The sequence below is a fragment of the Narcine bancroftii genome, chromosome 5 (assembly GCF_036971445.1).
Source record: "Narcine bancroftii isolate sNarBan1 chromosome 5, sNarBan1.hap1, whole genome shotgun sequence".
Taxonomy (NCBI): domain Eukaryota; kingdom Metazoa; phylum Chordata; class Chondrichthyes; order Torpediniformes; family Narcinidae; genus Narcine; species Narcine bancroftii.
In genome coordinates this window covers 170855539-170877907 of record NC_091473.1, presented here as the reverse complement: position 1 = coordinate 170877907, position 22369 = coordinate 170855539, and the positions used below count along the sequence as shown (strand labels likewise).

Below are 22369 nucleotides of genomic sequence, written 5' to 3'. Positions count from 1 at the left end.
CTCCAATCCTCTTCCCTCCATATAATTATCCAGTCTTTCCTTAAATGTAAATAATGTTCTTGCTTCAACCACCTCTGCCGGAAGCTTATTCCACACCCCAACCACCCTTTGCGTGAAGAAATTTCCCCTCATGTTCCCCTTAAAATTTTCCCCCTGCAATCTCAAACTATGGCCTCTGGTTTGAATATCCCCCACTCTGAATTGAAAAAGCCTATCCACGTTGACTCTCTATGTCCCTTTTAAAATCTTGAAAACCTCCATCAAATCCCCCCTCAATCTTCTATGCTCCAGAGAAAAAAGTCCCAGGCTGCTCCACCTTTCTCTGTAACTCAAACCCTGACATCCTGTCAACATTCTCGTGAACCTTCTCTGCATTCTCTCTATTTTGTTTATATCCTTCCTATAATTTGGTGACCAAAACTGCACACAGTATTCCAAACTTGGCCTCACCAATGTTTTGTACAATTTCATCATAACATCCCAACTCTTGAATTTAATACTCCAATTTATGAAGGCCAACATTCCAAATGCCTTCTTCACCACTCTATCTACCTGAGTATCAACTTTGAGGGTACTATTTACCATCACTCCTAAATCCCTTTGTTGCTCTGCACTCCTCAATTGTCTACCATTCAATGTATATGACCTATTTAGATTTGCCTTTCCAAAATGCAACACTTCACACTTATCCGTATTAAATTCCATCAGCCATTTCTCAGCCCACTCCTCTAGCTTTCCTATATCTCTTTTTAAGCTTCGGTAATCTTCCTCACTGTCCACAATACCACCAATCTTTGTATCATCTGCAAACTTACTTATTCAATTCACCACCCCTTCTTCCAGATCGTTAATATATATAACAAACAATAGTGGACCCAGGACCAGATCTCTGAGGAACTCCACTAGTCACCGGCCTCCAATTTGACAAACAATTTTCTACCAGTACTCTCTGACACCTCCCATCCAACCATTGCTGAATCCATTTCACTACCTCCTTATTTATACCTAATGCTTCCACCATTTTTCCTAACCTCCTGTGGGGAACTTTGTCAAAAGCTTTACTAAAGTCTAAATAGACAACATCCACAGCTTTCCCTTCATCAATCTTTTTTATAACCACCTCGAAAAACTCTATAAGGTTTGTTAAGCATGATCTACCCCTGACAAAACCATGCTGACTACTACCTATCAATCCCTGTTCTTCCAAATATTTGTAAATGCCATCCCTCAGAACACTTTCCATCAACTTACCCACCACAGACGTCAGACTCACAGGTCTATAATTTCCAGGCTTACATTTGGACCCTTTCTTAAACAGCGGAACAACATGAGCCACCCTCCAATCCTCTGGCACTACCCATGTGACCAGTGACATCCTAACTATCTCTGTTAATGGCCCCACTATCTGTACATTAGTCTCCCTGAGTGTCCTTGGGAATACATTGTCCAGACCCGGAGATTTGTCCACCTTTATCTTTTTTAACACTGCCATCACTACCTCCTCGGTTATCCTTATATGATTCATGACCTCCCCACTATTTTTCTTTACTTCAACTGGTACAATATTTTTTTCCCGAGGAAAAGAAATAATTTAAAATTTCCCCCATCTCCTCTGACTTCTCACTCAGCCTACCCTCCCTATCTACAAAGGGTCCAATTCTATCCCTCACTAATCTTTTACTTTTAATGTACCTATAGAAACGCTTTGGATTTATTCTTACTCTGCCTGCCAAAGCCTCTTCGTGCCTCTTTTTGGCCTTTCTAATTTCTTCCTTAAGATTTTTTCTACACTCCTTGTAGTCCTCTTCGAATTTCTCATCACCCTGCTGTTTATACCTCTTGTACACCTCCCTCTTTCTCCTAACCAAATTTCTAATATTCCTCGAAAACCAAGGCTCCCTATGACTTCCAGCCTTTCCTTTGATCCTCACTGGGACATATCTACTCTGTACTCTCAAAATTTCTTCTTTGAATATTCTCCATTTTTCATTTACATTCTTTCCTGAAAAAATCATGTCTCACTCAATACTCCCCAAAGCCATTCTCATTCCTTCGAAATTTGCTTTTCTCCAATCCAGAACCTCAACTTTAGGCCTTTCTTTGCTCTTCCCTAAAACTACCCTAAAGCCAATAGAGTTGTGATCACTAGACCCAATTTATTCTCCAACATTAACCTCAGACACCTGACCTACCTCATTCCATAACAGGAGATCCAGTATTACACCGTCCCGAGTCGGTTCCTCTATGTATTGATTAAGAAAACTATCTTGCACACATATGACAAATTCTAGCCCATCCAGCCCTCTTACTGTATGGGTATCCCAATCAATCTCCCATGATCACTACCTTATGTTTATTACACATATATGCTATCTCCTTACAAATTTGTTCTTCCAATTTTCTTGGCCCATTTGGTGGTCTATAATACACTCCTATTAGTACCCTCATGCCTCCTCCACCCCTCAATTCCACCCAAACAGCCTCACTGGACGATCCCTCCAAACCATCCTGCCACCTCACGGCAGTAATGTCCTCCTTCACAAGCAGAGCAACTCCACCCCCTTTTTTACCCCCTGTTCTATCACATCTAAAACATTTGTATTCTGGAATATTTAGTTTTTTTTAGTTGCCAGTTCTGACTATTTGTAACTATTTACAAAGGCCGAAAATGAACCTTTAAGTACTACGTTTTTAAAAAGCTTACAGTTGATGCATAAAGAATTTATTTAATCAAAATAATTTTTTAAATTTTCATTAAACAGAAATTATTGACCAAAATATCTTTTCAATTTCAGGCCACACTTGGCGTCACCATCATAATTCAGAAAGGAGAATGGACGAGGCACACAATGAGAATTCAGATTTGACTCTTTAATCTTTTAAAGGAGTAATGTGCATTTTTTTTGCCTACCACTTCTCATGATTCATCAGTGCCTAGTTTGACAGCAATTGTGCTGCAGTGCTAAATGCCAAATACACGGCTTATAATCTGCAGGATGTAGCAATCATTTATTGGTCTTGCATCTGGTTGCAGTGAGACATTAATGTGTGTAGGGGAAGGAAATAAGTCTTTAAATGTGGTATTGAAACAGAAAATGTTGGCTGCCAAGGGGTAAAGCCCACAGGCGGGATAGTGGAGTCAGGAAGGGGACCATTTGTTTTGTTTTCCATAACGATACAGCTTGGCTTTAGATTTTTTTTTTAAAAAAGGACATGAATTCTTAGTACAATCAAAAAACCAGATTTTTGGGAATCTAAGAGGTCCAAGCACATAATTCACTTTCACAGTAATAAAACATTAAAGGATTGTAAACATTTCAGAAAATGTGATGCAAAATCTGCTTTGCTGCTGAACAGAGAGACAGAATTAGTCTGCCCATTGGTCACTGGAATTAATAGATGCCTGTAAAAGAAGGAAAGGGAACTTGTGTAACCAGACAAGGCAATAGCTTAAAGAATGAGAAGAACGAAAAATGGGGAGTTAATGAATGTTGCTTTGAATTAATTATGCTCTTAATATCAAAATAGCAAATGTTACAAATTAAAAAATGCATGGACTATGTATAATAAACAATCTAGCTTCAACAGCACTCTTAGTTGTTGAGAAGTGAACAGCACATTAAGTATGGACAAAACATTAAATCTTCTCACCATTTTCCTGATTGCCACATTAGAATGGTTAGCTGCAGTTGAAATGAGCTCCAATGATTCTAAAATTTAAAACAAGATCTATTCAGTTATTAAAATCCACAGGGTGTAAAATTTGCAGTTCATAAAACCACATTTTCAAACCTTTAAAACTATTAATGCATTTAAAGTGATCTCGAAGCATTGATTTTCCCCCTCTTTTTATCCAATATTTCTCCCTACCTTGTTTAAATCATCAACCTGCTCAAGGACAATGGTTAATTTACCCCCAAGATTTTATCCAACTATTCATTCTCATAGACAAACTTAAATCCTGAGCTATTTTATCAGAAGTATCTGTCCAAACCTCTGCATATTAAGTCCTAAGATAAGAAGGACATTGACAAACAAAAGAAACCACAGAAAACCATTAGCAAACACAAATACGACAGGATATGGACAGGATGCAAAGCTGGGTGGAGAAGTGGCAGATGCAAAAGAATTAAGTGATGCACTTTGGAAGCTCAAACTTGAAGATGGAGGATAATTGCAGGGTTCTTAAGAGTGTGGAGAAACAGAGGGATCTTGGGGACCAAGTCCTTGGATGCCTCAAGATTGTCACACAGGTTGATCAGGTGGAATAAGAAGGCATATGCTGTGTTGTCTTTCGTCAGTCAGGGGATTGAGTTCAAGAGCCATGAGGTAATGTTGCAGCTCTATAAACCACACCTGGAGAATTGTGTTCAGTTCAGTTGTACTATTACAGGAAGGTTATAGAAGCTTTCGAGGGAGTGCAGAGGAGATTTACCAGCAAGTTGCCTGAATTGGACAATATGTATCATGAAACAAGATTGACAGATCGCGGACTTTTCTCTTTAGAGTGACGAAAGATGAGGTGACAATATCAGATGATGAAAGATTATAGATAGGGTAGAGAGCCAGCACCTTTTCCCTAGGGTGACATAAGCAAACACTAGGAGTTTAAGGTGTGGAAGAATGTTTAGGAGAGATGTCAAAGGTAGGTTTTTGCATTGAGTGGTAGGTGCCTGAAATGCCTTGCTGTTGGAGGTTGGTACAAAGGGACATTTAAAAGACTCCCAGATGGGCATGGACGGGGAAAAAAAATAGAGAGGGTTATGGGTGTGAGGTAAGAAAGGATTAGTTTGTTGTGGAGTAGGTTTATATACGTTGGCACAATATCATGGGCTGAAGGCCCTGTATGGGGCTGTAATGTTCTATATATAATATTACAATCATACATCCGTAATATCCTTTTTTAAGGAACTACTGTGACCATTTTTCATTCTCTTCCTGACAATTATTAGGCATTTTGTTATACAGTACTTCCTCTATGATTAAGGAACAAACATGACTTCCTTTTTAGCATGATCAATTAATATATTGCACTAATTGTCTTCTTCAACTTCTGCATGCACCCAGTCTAATCATTTCAGATCAGAAGCCTGTCTCGTACATTATCAGCTTTGATTCAGAAGTTCAGTGTAACCTGCCAAATCTGTAAATAAATGTCAAGGATGGAATACAGCAGGATCTAATGAAGCCGTTCAAGAATTATAGAACAATTTGGACAAAATAGATAGTTAAAAATATCAAGGTAATGTTTTTGTCAGCTGACACCCATGATTTTTTTAAAAACTGCAGCGAAAAGGTTTGATAACACTACTTTGGATAAAATCTCGATGAAGCAGTTCCCAGCGACAGGACAAAGTGAGAACGAAACCAACAAGTGAAAGGCAAATCTTCCTTTCTTTTTTCAGAATGTTCTTTTTCTACACTATGACCAATAATAGGAATGGACTTCAAAGTAAGGTTAGTGGAGGCAAAAACTAGTATGAAAGGGACACAGTGGAGAATTAAGAACATCGACGAACCCATCCCTGGTATTTTATCCAACTATCCATTCTCATGCACGGATTGGTTGATAAACTATACGACGTGTCCTCATAAAGCGTAGGAGGAGTAAACTCTTATTTCAAGAGCAGGGGATCAATTAAGTTCAAGAAAGATAAAATCTATGGGTAAGTGAAAGATTTGCAAAAACTCCATTTTATTTATTACAAAGCTCAACAAATAATAGATTTTATCTGTTCACCAAATGTTTAAATTGTACTTTGTGATGAAGCTCCCTTTTGTAATGTACACAGCCTAATTATTTGTGACATTATCTTTATCCCATATTATCACCTGGCCATTTTGATTCCCTACATATACACAATTCATTATTTAAAACTTAAACCACATTCATCACCAATCTATATTCTTTAGCCTGGTTAAAATCCTAATTGTACAGTATCTCCCTGGGGTCCATCACTTACACAAATACATATCTCAGTAATATATTTAAATTTGATCATTTCATATCATCTCCTGGGAAACATTTATGGTTTGGTAGAAAAATATCCTCAGATCTTTTAAGTTATTCATCTGAATGATATATTATTCATTCCATTATGTTTATTGGTTTTAGCTAAACTAGGCTTCCAATTAATTATTGCTACCTGCAGACATTTTTATAAGAATACTGTTAATTTGTATTACATTTGACATAATTTGTAAACTTAGCTCTTACTTAAAAGGATCCCATTATGATTATTTATTAATATGATCAGCGAGAATTTCAGAATCAATCTCTGGGACATCCAGACAAGCTAGGAACTACCATCTATTGAATGACTGTGACTGACCAATAATAAGACATTAATTTTACGAATGCAATGTGGTCATTGATCATGTCATGGCCTTAGGTGCAATACTTATGTACCAAATCTTAAGACATTGGAGTAGAATTGGACTATTTGGCTCATCGTCTGCTCCATCATTCAAATAATGGCTGATGTAGTTTTCCTCTCAACCCCATTCTTTTGCTTTCTCCCTATTACCTTTGCCTCCCTTACTAATCGAGAAACTACCAACTTCCACATCAAATACACCCAATGACTTGGCCTCCACAGCCGTCTGTGGCAACATATTCCAAACATTCACAACCCTCTGGCTGAAGAAATTTTTCCTCTTCCCTGTTCATTTAAAAAATAAATATATTTTAGACATACCGCAGGGTTACGGGCCCTCTGACTCCCGAACCTGTGCTGTCCAAAAATCCCAACTAACCTACATTTTGAAGGGTTGGAGGAAATTGGAAGACCTGGAGGAAACCCATGCAGACACGGCAAGAACGAACAAACTCCTAACAGACTGTGCCAGATTCGAACCCTGACACTGGCACGAACCGCAATGCTATCTGTGCCACCCAAAAGCAAAATCCTTTTACTCTGAGGCTCGCTGGTCCTAGACAATCCTCCTACTGGACACCGCTCTCAATTTGCACTCTGCCCAGCCCTTTTAATATTCAATTTCAATAAAATACCTCCTCGTCCTTCTAAACGTCAATGAGTATAGATCCAGAGAGCCATCAAATGTTACTAAAATGTTAAACCTCTCATCCCTAGAATTATTCTTGTAATCCTCCTCTGATCCCTTGGCAACACCAACCCATTCCTTCCTTCAATATGGGGCCAAAACTGCTCACAATACTCCAAATGTGGTCTGACAAACTCCTGAGAAAGCCTCAGCCTTTATTATAGTCCTCTTGAAAGGAATGTTAATATTTTGAGTAGATTTCTTTCTTACTTTCTGCATCTTTCCGATCCAAGGAATCTTCAGGCAGTTTCTTCAAGTAATCTTTCAGAAGGAGTTCATATCGAGGAATGCGTTGCACTGGCTCAAGCATGTGGTGCTGTAATGTCAGGTTTCCACATACATCCTGTTTCTGTTACATTAGTTGCACAAATTAATTGGCACCAACATACCCCAACTAAACAAAGGTATAACTAATAATTTCACCAGGATAGATTCTGCAAACTTTAAACATTAGATATTTATTTCTAATCCTTGGGTACAACCAACCAGATTTGTAGAAACAGCCAAACAGTGAGATGTCCTTTGAATTTTTACAAGTCCCTGGGTAAAATAAACTTAACTTTGATTCTATTTCTCTGCTGTCTGCACAGCGGAGATAATGAATGTGAGAATTTGTGATCATCCAGTCCAATATTTTGTTTCCAAATGTGTGCAGAGTTTCAGCACAGCCAAATGCTCTTCATATTGAGAAATGTTCTCATACACTGTCTTGCTGAGTGTACAAAGCTGCATTCCGGTTCCTTGGAAGAACCTTGTAAAAATCAAGACATTTGAAGCAAATATTTGCTTATTTAAAGTACATAATCATACAATATTGGCAGCAAATAGTCAAATCTCATTTAAACAGGAGAAAGGGGGAACTGCAGATGCTGAAAATCTGAAATAAAACAGAATATACTAAAACCTCAGCAGGTCAAGCAGCATTTATAGAATTCTGATGAAGAGTTTTCAACCAGAAATAATAACTGCTTCCCCTTTCCACGGATGTTTCCTGACCAGACACATTTTTTCCAGCACTTCTAGTTCTGGTATTTTTGATTTTTATTTCAGATGAGGGGAGATTTTCCTCTCATGTCAGATGTTGATGCCAGAGAATTTGGTTGATGGCCACATATTTGATTCTATTTGCTTCAGAATGGGGGTACAACTAATGATAATTGCCACCTGGTGTAAGGTAAAACATCATGAGATGGGAATGTGTAGGGAGTTACCCTGTACAAGGCTGTAACAAGAAGGGGAGGTGTCCTTGTACTCCTGTTAGGTAAAACATCATGAGATGGGAATGTACAGGGCTGTAACAAGATGTGAATGCATCCTTGTACTTACAAGATAAGAGAGACATTGATGGATTGAGAGGCAGGAAGCTAGCAGGGAAAGGATAGCAACAGTTTTAGTCATTGGACAAGTAATGATATGATGATGTTCTAAGCACATATCCAAGGGTATAAAAAATCACCATTTTGCTGATAACGGCAGAATGCATTCTCCGACTAACATGGTTGGTCGCAAGTGTTACAATCCGGTAATAAAGAACAAAGAACCCTGATTTCGACTCAGCCTGGTGTTTGTCTCACTCATTCATGAACAAAGCAGACCTAACAATTGTTAACATGTTTCTTCTCCAAAATCTCAAAATAATTAGACCTTTCTCTTTTTCCCCTCCTGTTTGTTTACTTCAGTCGGAAACTATCCAGTTGTGTGCTTCGAAAAACTGTACTACAGAAGCTGTGATTATCCAGGTTATATTCTGTTGCCTGTAATATTTTATAAATTGTCTCCAGCCTCATTCGTCAAACAGAATTGCACAAATGTTTTCACCACACAGATACAAAGGTTCAGGACCAACTACCAATGTCTTTTAAAAAGCAATTAGTAATCAGCTAAATTCTGTTCTGGCTAGTGTTTTCCAAATCCTTGATGTATCAAAAAAAAGCATACATGAATTTCCAGAAATATGAGAATAGATTTGAGAATTCAAAGAGAAGGGGGAAAAGGAACCTTTAAGAAGGGGCTTACTTAAAGGGTGGAATGTATTTTTGGAGTGGTCATTTAGAAACCAACAGAATGACTGCTGGCCATTGGGTGATGCAGGCCTAAGGAGGGGGAAGGTGACTCTTTTAGTTATTCAAAAGACAATCAGGTTGCTATATTTTCAGTTTTACATGCATGTGTAAACAAAGAGAATAGATTTTAAATTTAGTTTTTCACTAATCAAGAGAAGACCAACAAAATGCTCGTTGAATTAGATTTCTTAATATTCTTAATATTTTTAGATGGTAATGAATATAAACTAATGGCTGTTAAATTGTTACAAATTAGATGACAAGTATAGTCATGTAATAATCAATTTTGGACCAATTTTTGGGGTCAAATTTGAGTGGGGATGGGGTCAAATTTTACACTGGTCATACTTTTGACAGCAAAATGTACCTGTGATGCTCAAGGCATTGGAAGCTCAGATGGCCAGAACCGGGTGTTAAGTCCATGACTGGGGCATCAGGAGCTAGGATGGGCAGGCAGCTGGGGCCTTGGAGAGAGAATGTGACTGGGGCATCAGAAGCACATGTGAGCAGGTGCCCATGATGAGGGTCTGTGCTCAGGACGTCAGGAGATCAGGTGGGCAGGCGGCCATGGCGAGGGTCTGCAGTCAGGGCATCGGGATCTCTGGTGGGCAGGTGGTTGAGGCGTTGGGAGCACGGATGGGCAAGCATCCTGGGCGAGGATCCATGGTCGGGTTGTTGGGAGCTCGGATAGGCGGGCAGATAAGTTGAGAGTTCGCTGTCGGGGCGTCGGGAGCTTGGGTGGGCAGGTAGCTGGGGTGAGGATCCATGGTCAGGAGTTCGGGAGCTCTGATGAGTGGGTGGTCGGGGCATTGGGAGTTCGATGGGCAGGCAGCTGAAGCCAAAAATAGAGGTAGGAACACCTTTTACATAGATTACGCAGAAAATACACGATTTTTGGGCCAATAAAAAGGGGGAGTCGACTATTACATGAGATTGACTATAAACGGTAAATGCTATGCTTCCTGTCTTAATATTTCATTAAACTGTAGAATTTTTATGGCAATTTGTAGATCCTTCTTTAGCTTGTCATCAGTACGGAGGATAACTGGATCGATACATGACGTAGCTTCTGTTCCATTTCAATTAATTTAAAAAAATCATTTTCCAGGTCCTCTGACTTCAATCTATGTTTAAACTGATACCCACAATTTCAAATTCCCTTCCATTAGATTTGTTACACAATTTTTCAGCCACAACCAATTTTTTGCTGTTTGTTATTTTTTATTGTAATAAACCAGGGATGCACATAAAATAATGGGTTTTAATTGCTTCTGAGGTCACATACATAACTTTATGTTTTACATTACAATGTCAATTCTCAGCAATAAAGCTTGATTAATTGGGCGTATCATAAATACGGGATACATCCCAGATTCCTGAAGAGGTCAGGGAGGATATTGCTGAGGTCCTGACAGGGATTATTGTATCCTCACAAGCAATGGGTGAGGTCCTGGTAGACTGGAGAGTAGCCAAAATTGTATATTGTTCAAGAAAAGTATGAACAATCTGGAAAATTATCAGTTAGCGAGCCTCACATCAGTGGTAAGAAACTCTTGGAGTGGATGCTTTGGGATTGGATTTACACACATTTGGAAAGGCATGGACAGATTAGAGAATGTCAACATGACTTTGTGTAGGACAGGTCATGTTTTACCAATTTTTTTGAGCAGGTGACAAAGGTGATTGATAAAGGACATGCAGTGGATGTTGCCAAAGCAGACTTTAGTAAGGTATTTGACAAGATCCTCCATTACAGGTTGATCGAAAAGGAAAAGATGCATGGGACCCATAGTGAATTGATAGTTAATAGTCAGAATTGACTGGCCCACAGAAGACAGAGGATAATGGTGGAAGGGTTCTACTCTAGCTGAAAGTGGAGTTCTGCATCAATTGGTGTTGGGAACTCTGTGATTCATATAAATGGCCTGGATAAAATAAAATATGTTGGTGAGTTGGTTCATAATATTGCAGATGATGCTGGGCTGAAGATAGCAGAAAATGCTAAATATAAATGGAATTCTAAATTACTTTCTGGTCCTCAGGAAGCCCCCTTACTCAATGGTCAAACTGGTGATGGGGGGGGCCTCTCATCCAAAACACCCCTAGCTCAAAATAAATTAATTCCGTTAACAATTGATAATAAAATTCTAGAAACTTGGTGTCAGAGTGGGATCAAATATATCGAAGATTGTTTTGAGCAGGGACAATTTATGACATTTGAACAAATCAGGAATAAATTATTTTTCTGTCATCTTCAGTTAAGATCTTATTTAAGGGATAAATTATGTCCAGCTCTGACCTTCCCGCATTGAACTGAAATGGAGACTCTGGTTCAAAAGGGGAATCACAAAGAAATTTATCTCAAAAATGTATTTCTTAGTTCAGGCAGAAGCCCCTAAACAAGGGCTAGATATGTCAAGAGAGAGATGGAAATCAGATTTGGGTGTAGAAATTTATCCATTTTGCTGGTCTGACCTGTGTGGGAACAGCATGAGCAATACAATTAATGTAAGGTGCAATACAATTTTTTTTTTGCATCAGCTATACCTTACTCTGCAAAAATTACATAAATTGAAATCTGTATTATTCAATTTATGCTATCAGTGCAGTCAAGATGTAGGGACGTTCTTGCATTCAACCTGGACATGAGATCCTTCTGGGAAGATTTGGGGAATCTCCTGGAACAAATTTCTGGTATTCAATACCCTCAGGTTCTAGAATTGTTTTTATTGGGGGAAATTAGCAAATATAAGACCTAAAATGAGGCTGTCGAAATATCAATTGAAATTTGTTAAACTTGCTTTAGCGGTGGCCAGGAAATGCATAGCCATTACTTGGAAATCTGATTCCCACTGAGTCTGACCTGCTGGAAGTCAGAAATGCATAGTTGAGTTCACGTAGAAAAGTTTACTTACAACCTCAGAAATTGTTACGACATGTTTTTAAGAATATGGAACCCACATTTAAGATACACGGGGGGGGAGGGTTAACCCTTGATGATTCCCCCCTCTGGTGTCCAATACCACCATTTCCAGTATCCCTCATGATGTTCAAGACATTTATCCCTTAAGGGAGGAAGTATGCTCTGGTTGAATCACACGTAATTAATGTTTTTGGAAAACAGATGATCTTGTCACATTACATGGGAGAATTAACTCTTTTTCTTTGTTTTTTGAGGGAGGGGGTCTTTCTCTTTTTTACTCCTTTTTTCGGTTTCCTACTTTTAACGATCGGCACTGTGTGTAATTTTGTATTTATAAACAAACGTGCAGAATTTGATAATCGTGATAATGTGTTGATTCTTCAGTTTTGGAATTTTATTGTACATATCTGTGACATTTCTTTGATTTCATTTGTTTTGTTGATTAAAAATCCTTAATAAAAAGAATTTTTAAAAAACATTGGTTGGGCTGTATGCAGTGTAGAGGGCTATCAAATAATACAAAGGTTCAGTTATAGATATGGGCAGATAAATGGCAGATCTTGACAAGTATGAGGTGTTGCAATTTGGGAGGTCAAAAATCAATGGGAATGTACAATTAATGGCAGAGCTCTAAAATTCATTGATGTCAGGGGGTTCAGATCCATAGATTCTTGAAAGTGGCCAAGGAAGTAGTTAGGGCAGTAAAGTATATAGAAAGTAAAAGTGACATCTGGTATACTTGCCTTAATTAGGCAGGGCATTGAATACAAGAGGAAGGAATTCAGAATATTTTTCTCAAGGTAAAACTATCACATATTAGAGGACATATGTTTACATGTGATCATATTCTTTCCACACACACACACTGAGGAGCTTAATGAGAGTATATTTTTCAAATGCCTCTATATTAGACAAAACAGTGGCCTCATGGTGCCAAAGTTCAATCCTGATCTCTGGGCTGCCTGCATGGAGTTTGCACATTCTAATTTCTACAGATGTGTGGTGGAAAGTGTGCTGACTGGCTTCACCATAGTCTGGTATGGGGCACCAATACCCCTGAGCATAAAGCCCTGCAAAAGATAGTGACCACAGACCAGATCATCACAGGCAAAACCCTCCCTGCCACCGAGACCACCTACAGGGAACGATGCTGTGGGAGAGCAGCAGCAAACATCAAGGATCCACACCACTCAGCACACGCTCTGTTCTTGCTGCTACCATCAGCAAAGTGGTTTCGGTGCCACAAGGCTCACACCACCAAGTTCAGGAACAGCTGCTACCCCTCTACCATCAGACTCCTCAACGACAAACTCAGTCAGGGATCCATTTAACAACTCTTTTGCATTTTGTTGATTTTTTTCTGTTTGTTTACATTTCTTTTCTTGCTTACATGTGTAAATATCTTCTTGAGTGCAGTCTTTTTGCATTACCGTCCATTGGTAATTCTGCCAACCCACAGGAAAAGGAATCTCAGGGTTGTATGTGATGTCATGTATGAACTCTGACAATAAATCTGACTTTGCACTTTGAAAGTGTGGGTTTCCTTTCGAAGCTGTTTCCTTTCACATCCTGAAGAGATGTTGATGGGAAGATTAATTTTAAATTATAAATTACCCCATGTTAGTAGGTGAGGGGTAGAATCCAGGGGCAGTTGAGGAGAATGTGAGTAAAATAAAACAAATGGTATTAGTGTCTGATTGTCCTCTGGTAGGTTGATGATTGGGACACCTGGTGGGCGGAAAGAGCCTGCTGCCATGCTGTATCTCTCGGTTATTCCATAGGTACACTGATATTCAAGCATCTTCCGACATTAGGTAGAGTACTCACTTGAATTTCCTGAATGGTAGATTTAAACTGAGATGATCGTTGCATCCAGAAATTCACTAGGTCCATTGCGCGGTCAAAGTTCTTTACATATTCCCCATACATCTTTAGGAAAGGAGCCAGCTTTTGAAGGATGTCGCCGAGTCGGGGGTTTTTATCCCTGGAAGTTACAAAGAAACAAAATTATTAGACCTTAAATTTGTGCAACTCCAATTGGATCCAAGGTGGGGAATGTTCAATGAACCAAACCATACTTCCACTGACACTACTTTGCTATGTTTGTTGCCAAATTTCTATAACTGTTTAACGAATTCATAAATGTGGCACTAAGTAGCTTCACAATTGGATTTTTCCTGGACCCAACACACCAATGGTGTCGTGAAGAAAGCACATCAGCGCCTCTACTTCCTCAGGACTTTGTGGAGGTTGGGTATGACACCAGAAACGCTGGCAAATTTCTACAGATGTATGGTGGAAAGTGTGCTGTCTGGCTACATCATGGTCTGGTATGGGGTCACCAATACCCCTGAGCGCAAATGCCCTGCCGAAGGTAGGAGACGCAGCCCAGATATTATTGGCAAAACCCTTCCCATCATCCTCGCCCGGGCTACCTACCCACCCAAGCTCCCGATGCCCCGACCATGGGCACCCACCCTCGCCACCTGCCCACAGGTGCTCCCGACGCCCCAGACACGGCCCCTGCTGCCTGCCCATCCTAGCTTCTGATGCTCCGATCACGGATTTGACACCTGGTCCTGGACATCCAATTTTCCGATGCCTTGAACAATGGAGGAACTTTTCGCGGTCAAAAATATGAGCAGTGTAAAAATGGGACCACCCCCAAAAAAAAATTGACCTGAAATACTTTTCCAAAAAAAATAACTATAACATGAGTATACTTGTCATCGAACTTGCAAAAAAAAAAGAGTAAGAAAGTCAATTTTTTATTCCTCAAAATCAACATAAGACCAACAAAAAAATGTAATTGCTCCAGGTTTAGGATACAAATAATACCCAGAATTATTATTTAATAATAAACTTACGAGATGTTGATGATGTAGAATAAAGCTATGGTTAAAATCTAATGTTCTCTTCAAACTAACCAGGGCCCTGTTTCTGAAGGGAGTATCATTACTCCAAAGGGTTCAATGGCTCGGTCCTATTGCCAGCTCCATAACGGCATTAAACGGCCTGTTGAAGGAGTCAACGGTGCTTGTAAGTAAAATCCTGCAACCACAGAAGTCTGTGCCCAAGATGACAGCACATGTTCGGAACCAGCCATGAGGGGTTGTAGACTCCAGGGAGCAGCGGACCGGTGCAGGGCACCAGAAACTTGATTCCCCCATTGAAAAAGAAAAGTAGAGGAGACTACCCTTCAGGACAGTGACTATGGCAGCAGTCCAATGAGGGGCTCAGCAGCTAAAGGACCCAAACAGGCTGCAAGCAACTTGCAGTCATGGGACCCATATGGGCTGTGAACTACTGGAGACTTGATTATGGGAACCAGGTATCGGAACTGGGATTCGAGAGGTTGCTGAGGGCAAGAAGGGCTCCTAAATGGTCTCAGGCACTGGAGCTTGGGTTACCAATGGATCGAACAGGGCTTTGTGCGGCTGCAGAGGCTGTGGGATCACTGGAGACAAATCCACAGACGCTCAGTTGGCCTTTTCACACTGCAGTGTAAAATGAAGATTCCAGGGAGATTTTCCCAAGAACCCTCCTGTGAACCTGCAGTGTGAAAAGGTCAGCCTGGGAATTTTAAACTGGTCTGTAGCCCTTTCTCGTAGGTAGGGCTGCAGACCCGGGTAATTTTCACAGACCACCCTCTCCCTGCAGTGTGAAAAGGCAAACGGGCAAGCAGGGGAAGCCTCGTGATGTCAGCACTTGCATGCTGCGTCTCGTAGGCAATTAAAATGAAAAGATTCATACCTCCTGACCACAGCAACGGCAGCACAATGAGGGAGGAATGGCCATCCTCGTTAACTGGAATCCCTCACGCAGCTGGAACTGCACTATTTCCCAGAGCACTCCCAACTGTGTGAGGGATTATGGGAGATGTGCTGAAGCAGCCCTGAGGTGCAGGGTAGGTGTGGGAGAGGGGCTGGGGGCCACTGACTGACTGACCAGGTGAGAGGGAGGGAGGAGGCAAGTGACCGACGGACAGGGGTCTCACCCTTAATCCTGTGAGTGCGTAACGTGTCATCAGTTGGGGGTGGGACCCCCCTTAAATTTCCGGGAAGGGAAAATTACTGGGAATTTGGACTGCGGTGTGAAAGGACTGGGAGGTCCTGCATCCCCAGGAATTTCACCATCCAAGGGGAGTCACCAGTTGCCTGCAGTGTCAAAACAGCTACCGACTCTGAAAGGTCTCTCTTTTGCTTCTCTTTTTCTCTTATTCTAAGAGGTGCCAGGTGACGCTAATGGCAACTCCTTGTCTGCCTTACGGCAAGCAGAAGATAATTTTGTGTAATATGACATGTTCTGCACTATTACCTGACATTGAAGGAATCTTGAATCTTTAATCTAACTGGGGACCTGCTTCCCCTATTAAACAAAGCAGGGACCAGTTTTGTGGTGATAAACCACTAGCCTACTGCAGGGGGCAATCTCTGTACCTGCAGAAAGATAACCGGAGGACAGACCACACCTGGCCGGCTGTCAATTTTCCGACCTGAATAGACCTAACTCCACCTGGCCGGCTGTCAATCAACCGCCCGGGATATAATCCTGAGTTGGCCCCTCCCGAGCAGTCACTCCGGAGTTACTAGTACAGTTACCCCCGTAGCAGAGACTTTTAACTGAATAAAGCCTGTTGTACAGTCTTTCTCGAGTTTTGTGACTGCTCACTGCTGCATCCGTGCATCACAGTTTCCTACATTCCCTTAAACCTAAACAGGGGTCTGTTTGCCACATTCCCTTAACCAGGGGCCCATTTCTAATATTCCCTTTAAACTAATCAGGGACCTGTTTTCCATATTTCCTTTAAACTAACCAGTTTCCCACTCTCCCTTTCAACTCACCAGAGCCCTGTTTCATACTGTCCCTTTCAATTCATCAGGTTTACTCAGAAATGTATGGCATCACAGAATAACATCAAAAAATATTAAGTGTGTTGGAAAATTACTAAAAATAACATCCAATAATGCAGAACATTTGCCAATCAAACAACACAATAGTCTTGAGGTTGCTGGATTATTAGAGTATTACTGCTAATATAAAGCAGTAAAGTTACCACCAATTTAAGGTGTATGAATACATATTAAAGCACTACAATTCCAACAGATGTAGTTAACATCTCCTGCATTCCAGACAATGTTCCCTTTTCAATTATGAAGATACTTGAAATTATAAAAGTACATGATTAAAAATGGAAATATGCAGATGTTGGAAATTTGAAATAAAATCAGAAAATACTGGTAATATTCAACAGGTTAGGTGGTTTAAGTTCTTAAGAAAGATCATCAACCTGAAACATCAACTCCATTGCTATCACCACAGTCATTGCCTAATATATTGAATATTCCCAGCATTTTCTGTTTTCATTATGGAGCATGAAGCAACCGAATGAAAAATAAGACGTAGTGTCGTGCTTCATGAGAAGGAAGCCATCTCAGATGACATTTGAACACAAGGACATATGATAGGAATATTAATCAATACATGTTCATTCTTGGTGTAATATTCAAGAAGAATGTTTTTTTAAATCTCATTCATAGTCTACATAATCAGGTCATTTTGGTTTAAGACTGGTTGAAGAATTCCTCCATTGAATTTGCCACTGGTTCCATTGAATTCTCATGTTCAGATGTTGACAAATTCAGAATCCAGGAAAGTGGGTTCCATGCAACTTTTCACTTGATTGTTTTTTGGTTCACTGAACAAAATTGACAGTCTCTTTGTTTTGAATGGTTAGTATTCAACTAGTTCAAACCAAACAGATTGTCAATTTAGTTCTACAGCACAGAAACAGGCCCCTTTGGCCCTTCTAGACTGTGCCAAACCATTTTGTTTTGCCTAGTCCCACTGACCAAAAATGTAGTTCAATTGCCAAAAAGCAATAAACTTGCATACCAAATAATGAGATATACCCCATGGAACTCACGTCCCCAGGTTTTGAATATCAACTTCCAAAAGATTGGAATAAAACAGTGCGCCTTCTTGGGAGAAATTCTTCAAATGAATTTTAAGTTTCAAAATCTTGACTGGCAAATTCTTGAAATACGTTATTTACATCAAATCCCTAATTTTGAAACAATGATCTGGAGCACACACCAGTTAATTTCCTTTTTTTAAAAAAAACTTCCTTTTTTCTTTCTGGGTCATGGATCAGAAAGTACAATCAGAAAAAGAAGCAATCTCAGACATCAGTCATCTTCTAACCAGCAAAAGAGAATTTGAAATTAATTGCTTTTAATATTTAAAACTTGGCCACAATTTTGGTTCTCATTTACTTTACTCACCATTCTTTTGTAATTCTGGATTTTAATCCTGGCAGAAGAAATTTATCATGAAAGCAATAGATTGAGGAAATGTTTGAGAAGATTCCAGTAATCACATCTTGTGGAATGCCAGCTTCATTCAATTTAGTGCAAAACACCTAAGTAAAGAACCATTGCAATAAACAATGTGAATGAAGCAAATAATCGGTTTCATCCAACAAAGGAATGGTTTTCAAATTCTTAAATATTATATCCGTTGTGACAATCAAAGCTATAACCAATATTTTAAAAAAGCAATCAAGCCAAAAAGAGGAGCTGGAGAAAGCTTTGGTGAATTGTTTCTTTCAATGGTATGCTCTTCCTGGCATTTTAATTAGCCCGTGTACACAGAGCAGAAAGTAGGAGGAATGATTATCAGTCTCCATTGAGCTTAAAGATGATAAATCAAAAATACGAGATGTCATGCTGATATCACAACACTGTACGTAAAAGCACAGTACAAAATCCACAGCCAATTAATGTACTTTTATTTCAGCTTTCAGACACAACATTCAATGTTCTAAATATTATTAATGTTAACAATTTATGACTGCCCATTTTACAACAATTTTGAATAAAATATAATAAAAATTAAATAGTGAAGAATATGTAATTGTTTACCATTGTGGAAATATTTTAATAATGCATTGTTATTGTCCCACCCTCCTGCCTGAAGTACAAACCCCACCAAAATGTTCCAGTGTTTTTAAGCTCCCACGTTCGTGACACAATGAGTTGAATGAGCAGTACCAGAGTTGCCTAAAGCAGGGGAATAAATTTAAAAAAAAGTATGCTCATCAACAGATGGCACCTAAATATCAGGAAGGATGTTACCAGCACACATATGATCATTTCAGATTCGCATTAGTTTCATCTGCTGCCCAACTAAATCACCAAACCATTCATTCTGCCATTTAAAAAAAAAATTAGACATAAAGCCCAGTAACAGGCCCTTTCGGCCCATGAGCCAGTGCCACCCAATTAAGCTACTGGTACATTTTTGAAAGGTGAGAGGAAACCCACACAGACATGGGGAGAACATATAAACTCCTTACAGACAGCGAATTTCGAACCCTGGTCTTTGACCCTGTAACAGCGTTGCGCTAATTACTACGCTAACTGTGCTGCCCTAAGCTGCTTAACAAATTTGACCAGGTGTGTGTACTATTTTTGTATATCATCGTTGCTTTTACAAAATGAACACATTTTATGCAATTGAAATTGTCGCAGAATTTAACCATTCTAATGTATTGGTTGTTTTAGAGTTGCTAAAATGGAAGAACCATTATTTGCCAGAGAAATGGGTGATCAAAATGAATTCCTTCAAATAATGTCAACTCAAGAACTTGTTTGGAAAATTTCCACTGTCGACTCTACAAATCATTAAAATAATTTATTGGCTTGTTTTTGATCAGTTGAGGCAGCAGAGGGCCAAATGTGCAGCATATCCAGCCTCTAATCTGTTCCACTAGCCATGATTTTTATGTGGCTGGCCCAGGTCAGTTAATGATGATTCACAGGATGCCCTTGGAGGGCCTCGACCCCAGTGGCATTACCAATGTCAAGGGTAGGTCTTTCGACTCTGAATAGTTGTAAGTCATTACCTGACACTTTGTGGCTCCAATATTACTTGCCAATTATCACCTCATGGCTAAATATTGTCTTGAATGTAGTGATGAAACTGTTCAAGTTATACCCATGCATCACATATGAACACAATGTGACAGGCACATTTTTCAGATGATCCTCGCATTAACAGTTTAGAACAAGTATTAAAACACTGACAATTTTAAATTGATAAGTTCAATTCTCAGATTTAGCACTAAGTTTAAAAAGACAACACATTGGTTATGACTGTGATTTGTATAATATTTTTCTCACTATTGCAATTAAAATGATTTGATTTGTTAAAATTATAGAATTGTTATGACTCCAATCGTGAATATTTCCAGTCAATAAAGCCTAAAGAATGCAACAGAACAAAAACTAAACCTTCATTAAATATTCATCTCCACCTTTCCATCTCTTGGGGCTCTATTTCTTGGTCTCCTGTCCTGCAGGTTATTGTGTCTCGTTTCAGCTATCTCCTTTTTTCTGCCAAAGTTGTTATTTCTTTTAAAAAAAAACTTTTTCCTGTCCAACATTTGGATACCAACCCTCTATGAATCCCATGTTCATTTTGGGGATTTCAAAGCTTTAACGCAACAGATGACAAAAAAAAGCCTTAAATCCAGTTAATATTTTCCATTACCTGATCCAGAAGATGAAGCCTTTTCACATAGGCTTCTTCTGTGAGAAGAAGTTCATTTGCAATGTTGAATAATTTCTGTGGTTCTGTGCACTGAGACAAAGAATAAACAAGTTTACAAATTTAATTTTTAATGATTAAAATGTACACAAAATTAAAAAAGAAAATTATGTTTCAGATAAAAAAATTACTGCAGGAATTAGAACCATTGAATAGTAAAATTACAATCACATTTTTAACAATAAAATACTTATGTCTTTGAATAGTCCAGTGGAAATCATTTTAACTTGATAAGATCTAATATCAATGTCATTTCAAAATTCTCATTGTGCACAAATACCTCCATGGACTTGCCCTTCTCATTGTAACCACCTTCTGTCCTGTTCCCCTTCAATCTCTTAAATCTTCATTCCTATCTCTTACACGCCCTCCATTTCCTTTACCCCATTGCTGGGTGGCCCCACATCAAATTGCAAGGTGACCAATCTACAGAACCACATCTTGCTCAAGGTCTGGGGACATAACTGACAAGGGAAATGAAACACTTGAGTTTACATGTAAACCAGGCAAAGACATGTTGCCAGAGGCTCTGCTGCAATTTTTGAATTTTTAAGTATCAATGACAGAGCATGTGCACCAATTCAATCTCAACGCTGCAAATTTAAACGGGAAAGGAAGGTGTGAAGATGGAGTCATGCAGAACCTCAGTCAGCCAATTCTGGAAATTAACATTTTAATCATGTAGCAGAGCAAAAAAAAACATTTTAAATTCCCAAAATCAAAGTGATATGAAGTGAAGCAATACCATGAAAGAAAGTACATGTTTGCCTAACTTCAACGATAAGGAAAATGCTGAGACAAAGACAAGCACTGGTTTGAGTTACAACTGTTAGCCAAAATTCTTGTTGCTGGGTATAACGTCTTCTCCAAAAGGTTGGCAGAGAATGGAATGTTCACTCTGCTTGCACGTAGAGCACAGGTACAAGCCGCTCAACTCATCGTCCACATCAACCATCAAAACAAATCTTATCTTTCTGCTCTTGCCCATAGTGTCAAGGCAATTCACCAACACAAATACAAAGATTTCCATCCCACATCACTGTCTTGTTGATAAAAGCAATGGAGAACTGTGCAGTAAGGTCTGTTGACTACTTTTACCAGGTTGCAAGAAATTGCAGCTTGGTCCTTTTGTGAAACCTTGAATTAAGGCTCCTATCACCTGTCCTCCCTTGAGAGCTTGGAACTCTGTTATGGGGAAGTGTATTCCTGGTAAGGACCCAGCTTCATCCAATCCCATTGCTGCTAGCACAGGCCAGTAGTTTCAACTATGATCAGTACTGAAACAGGAGATTGCAAATCCTGGAATCTGGAGCAACAACAACCTGCTGGTGGAGTTCTGTGGATGAAAAAGAATCATCAAGGTAGATCAGAATTGTTATGGGGTATGTTAGAATAATTATGGGTTAAAATATGTCTTTAAAAGAGATAAATTGTGGGGGCTTAGTTTTGATTATACTTTACAAACAGCGTAACACTTCACAAAAGACATCTCATTTAAAATGCAAGAGCTTTGCTGAAGCTAGACATTGGACTCTGTTTAACTTTGCAGAAGCAATGAAGAATGCTGATCTATTGTGTATGGGCAATAAAGTCCAGGCTCAGATATACTGATAAAATCTTTCAAAGATTGGATTTGAAGCTCTTTAAGAGGTCATATGGTTTTTACAAGCAGAGAGGAAAGAGACAATGACTTTCAATATAAGGATAG

General features: G+C 39.3%; 1 protein-coding gene across 5 annotated transcripts in view; it reads right to left on the bottom strand.

The window, feature by feature from the left end:
* LOC138764181 (FYVE, RhoGEF and PH domain-containing protein 3-like) overlaps window positions 1-22369 on the bottom strand; it is a 243352-nt gene that overhangs the window by 53473 nt on the left and 167510 nt on the right. For all 5 annotated transcript variants that reach the window (XM_069939738.1, XM_069939740.1, XM_069939739.1 and 2 more), the window contains 5 exons: window positions 20605-20694; window positions 18336-18472; window positions 13879-14035; window positions 7276-7414; window positions 3652-3710 (listed from right to left, as the gene is read on the bottom strand). In XM_069939738.1, coding sequence (XP_069795839.1) covers window positions 3652-3710; window positions 7276-7414; window positions 13879-14035; window positions 18336-18472; window positions 20605-20694 — 582 coding nt within the window. The remainder of the gene's footprint in view (window positions 1-3651; window positions 3711-7275; window positions 7415-13878; window positions 14036-18335; window positions 18473-20604; window positions 20695-22369) is intronic.